Genomic DNA, 3954 nt, shown 5'->3' on the forward strand with positions numbered 1-3954 from the left:
GAGAATAAAGGTGACCTTCCAACAGCTGCTTGTTCTTAGCTCCTTACAGGTTTGTATTGTGCTAGGCATCCTTTGGCTCTGAGTTCTGGATTATAGATTCCTGTTCAGGAGCTAAGTTAAATAATGTGTGCAACTCGGCCTTTTGGCTAGGATCAGGTGTGACTGGGGGCTTCCAAACCCCAAGGCTTCTGCACTTGGGACTTGCATGTGGGATGCCCACCTGGACAGAAGTGGCTGAACTCTCAGGCCTGTGGGTCTGGGTGATAGAGTAGTGGCCTGGTTAATGTTATGTGGTCCATGGATGTTTACAGATGCAGTTATTTGATTTGGATGTTGGAGATCTTTAAAATAAGGAGAACTTTGAGCACATGAGTAGGCCTTTTTGAATATTGAGACTGTTGGTATGCTGAGTTAGGCAGCAGCTGAAGTCCCTTATTGATTTGGAAAGGACCTTAGAGCACCCTTTAAGATTAGCTTGTATTCCATATTTTTAACCATGTTGATTTCATCAAATCAATGTAAGTTATGCCATGACTGTAGATGCTTTTTGTTAAATATTTTGCATAAAAGATGAACACAGAATAAACTGGGTTTGTGATTACCAAGGTCAGAAACTATTCACTCCACTTAATGTCATGAAGCTTTTAAAATTAAATTCAGTATCTAGTTTAAGACAAGAGAACAAGAGGAAGGTTTTATTTTTGGACACATCTGTTGAATTTTCTGGATTTTCTTCAGCCATTTTTCTTACAAGTATACGCAGATGACAGTATAAACGCTAACAGCACCATCTAGTGATTCCCTGTCTTCCTTCTGATTGATGGGCATTTCCTACAGAAACGCTAATTATGAAAAGCATTAAATATGAAAATACAAATGAATATGACAGGTCAAGATAATTTTGTTTATTTTCATTAGAAGTCTGTATCCTAAAGTCAGGGTGCAAATGAGCACAGTAGGTAAGACCGTTACGTTTTCAGAGGCTAATGGTTCCGTTAATGTGACCGGCTGTGTTTTAAAACTGGGAATGCCAGGATGCTTGTAATGGCAGTGCAAGCTATGTATTAACAGGGGAAAATTCCAAGTGAAAGAAGCAGGTCATAAAATTTAAGAGCTCTGAAATTGAGAGATTTTATTTCCATGATGACTCCCAGTTCCCACAGGGTATGTGTGTAGGGACTTTGTGTGTTTCACTGGGGAGTACAAAGTCTTCCTCAGCAAACTGTCTCAGCCAGAACAGCAAGTGCAGTGCATGGTGATGCCATAGAAGAGGACAGGCATTCAGTACGCTCTGTTGGAAGATGAGCTCAAGAGAGAATAGAAAATACCATTTCAGGCTTTCCTGGTTGGAAAAAGCTGGACTGCATGTGTATTTCCTTTGCAGAACTCTGCCCTTCCCTTTGTTCTCCGTAGGTTGGAAGCCGCCGGGTTATTCAGTATGGTGCAGCCTTCATGCTCCTACTTGGAATGGTTGGGAAGTTCAGTGCACTGTTTGCATCCCTGCCTGACCCAGTGCTTGGTGCCCTCTTCTGCACTCTTTTTGGTAGGTAGTACAGTTCTTAGCTGCTCTTCATTCATCTGACTGTTTTTCCAGCCTGCGACTTTGGGGGTGTGTATGTCTTTATATTAACTGACCATTAACAAAAGGGTAGGACTTCTGCAAGCTAAGACTTTGGTTTTCTGTTTTTGTTTTTTTCAATGTAGGAATGATTACAGCTGTGGGGCTGTCCAACCTCCAGTTCATAGACTTAAATTCTTCCCGTAACCTCTTTGTACTTGGATTTTCCATCTTCTTTGGACTTGTCCTTCCAAGTTACCTCAAACAAAATCCACTGGTTACAGGTATGAACTTCTTTCTTTCATGTGCAATGCATCTTTTCTTTGCACTGTACATAAAACTCTCTCCCACCATGATTTATAGGCTAAAACAAAAGCAAGGGAAAACTGTAATAAATAAGAAACTAAGAGCCATTGGAAAAGCAGCAGGTGGATGAACAGTGAGGGGATGAAACTCGTGCTGATTGTTCCGGAGGGAGTAAAGTTGAGGATTTCTGTGATTGAGATTGGACAGACTAGTTGGGCAGGGAGAATAATGCATTAGATAAGAGAGTTAAATCGTAAAATGTGGGAGTTAGTGTTAAGCTCTGAGAGCCCTGTGGTGCTGTTTTCTCTTGCCACTGCAGTTGGTGAAGGAAACAATCTCTTGAATTACAGACATTTTATTGGGCAAATGATTTGTTTGCTCAAACCCATGGAGAAGCTTCTTTAATTTCTGCCACCAATGGGATTAATTTCAGTGTGTTATAAAGAACTGGAAACAGCAACTCAGATATGCTATTGCAAACTAACTTTTAAATTGTGCTACTGCAAAACCATATTCAGGGACTAATTTAGCCAGTCATTTGAGAGTTGTTTTAAGGAAGGTTATTTAAATAAATAAAATAATAAATTAAAAACCATAGTACAATAACCCTTAGTGAATTAACCTTATACACTACTTGCCATTTCAGGAATGAAAGTTAAAAATAATGCTGTTTTAGTCATCGTGTTAAATTATGAAAATAATCTTTGTCATTTTGACATTTCCCATAGAACCTTTCCTCTTACGTTAATAAAAGTCTCTCTAATATAGATAACGGTACTTTATTTCTTCCTTAAAATCTATCCGGAATGAATTCCTTAAGGCTGAGCATTCCATCTGATTTAAATCTAAAAGGGCAGACTGTAAAATGAGTATGTAAAGCGCACACACTGGGCTCGGTTGTGGAGAGGTTCCTCTAAACTGTTTTCATTCGAGTTGGAAGGGGCGTATGGTGAGGTCACTAAAGTTGTTGGTGGAGATCAGGGCACAAGGGTGGGTGTGCAGATAATGTAGCCTTTGGATCTAATTCTCTTCTCTTCTCTCTCTCTCTCTCTCTCTCTCCCCCTTCCCTTTTTTTTTCCCTCCGCCCTCCCCACCCCAGGAATAGCAGGCATTGACCAAGTGTTAAATGTTCTTCTGACTACAGCCATGTTTGTTGGAGGCTGCGTGGCCTTTATTTTGGATAATACCATTCCAGGTCAGCTTGGTCAAGTAATAATAATACTGTAATAATAACTGTTTGACCTCTCATTCTGAATGAGTTGTTTTACTGTTAACTGGGATGTCCATCCCTGAACATGGTTCAGGGATAGGGACTTGGAACTGTGTACAGGACGAGACCAACAATGATTGACTGGGGGAAGTACCTAAATATCTGTATCTCAGTTATAACCCCACTAGCAGATCTTTGAGCTTACATATTTCATTTTGTGCAAAGATGCATTAATGATTAAAAATAACACTAGGAAAGAACAGATAGATTTAAATCGTTTCCTTTGTAGGCAATCATATAAGCCTGATCTTCTTTGCATTCAAGTCGGTTGCAAAACTCCCATTGATCAAGTCCCATATTACAGGGGCTTTTCCTCGGTAACAGCAATTCCCTTCTTCCCTTTGTGGATGCTGTATGCTTTTCTAGGCTGATTGCTTATGGAACCGAATGCCTTGGAAATAAATGTTTTCCGTATCTATATATTTTTCAACTCAGGAAGTCCAGAGGAGAGAGGAATCCGGAAGTGGAAGAAAGGAGTGGGTAAAGGAAGCAAGTCCCTGGATGGCATGGAAACTTACGATTTGCCCTTTGGCATGAACTTTATCAAAAAGTACAGATGCTTCAGCTTCTTGCCCATCAGTCCTACCTTCATGGGTTACACATGGAAAGGCTTCAGGAAAAGCAGTAACTGCAGGAGTTCAGACGAAGACTCTGCAGCTACCGTATAGCCTTAGTTGAAATGATATTATCTAGTTGTAGTAAGAGATGTATTTGCAGTTTCTTGCTGATTTAAGAAGCATTAAAATATATGTTTTGTATATTTGCATTTAAATTCTGGAACCAGAGCTGAGACGGATTTAAAAAAAAAAAAAAAAAAAAA

At 39.8% G+C, this 3954-nt stretch overlaps 1 protein-coding gene across 4 annotated transcripts in view; it reads left to right on the forward strand.

The window, feature by feature from the left end:
* The window catches only part of SLC23A2 (solute carrier family 23 member 2), an 87696-nt gene extending 83742 nt beyond the window's left edge, over nt 1–3954 (forward strand). For all 4 annotated transcript variants that reach the window (XM_019514342.1, XM_019514341.1, XM_019514340.1 and 1 more), the window contains 4 exons: nt 1414–1543; nt 1705–1842; nt 2964–3059; nt 3570–3954. In XM_019514342.1, the coding sequence (XP_019369887.1) occupies nt 1414–1543; nt 1705–1842; nt 2964–3059; nt 3570–3802 (597 nt within the window). In that variant the 3' untranslated portion in view covers nt 3803–3954. The remainder of the gene's footprint in view (nt 1–1413; nt 1544–1704; nt 1843–2963; nt 3060–3569) is intronic.

Source organism: Gavialis gangeticus, unplaced genomic scaffold (assembly GCF_001723915.1).
Source record: "Gavialis gangeticus isolate Ggan-Ray unplaced genomic scaffold, GavGan_comp1, whole genome shotgun sequence".
NCBI classification, from domain to species: domain Eukaryota; kingdom Metazoa; phylum Chordata; order Crocodylia; family Gavialidae; genus Gavialis; species Gavialis gangeticus.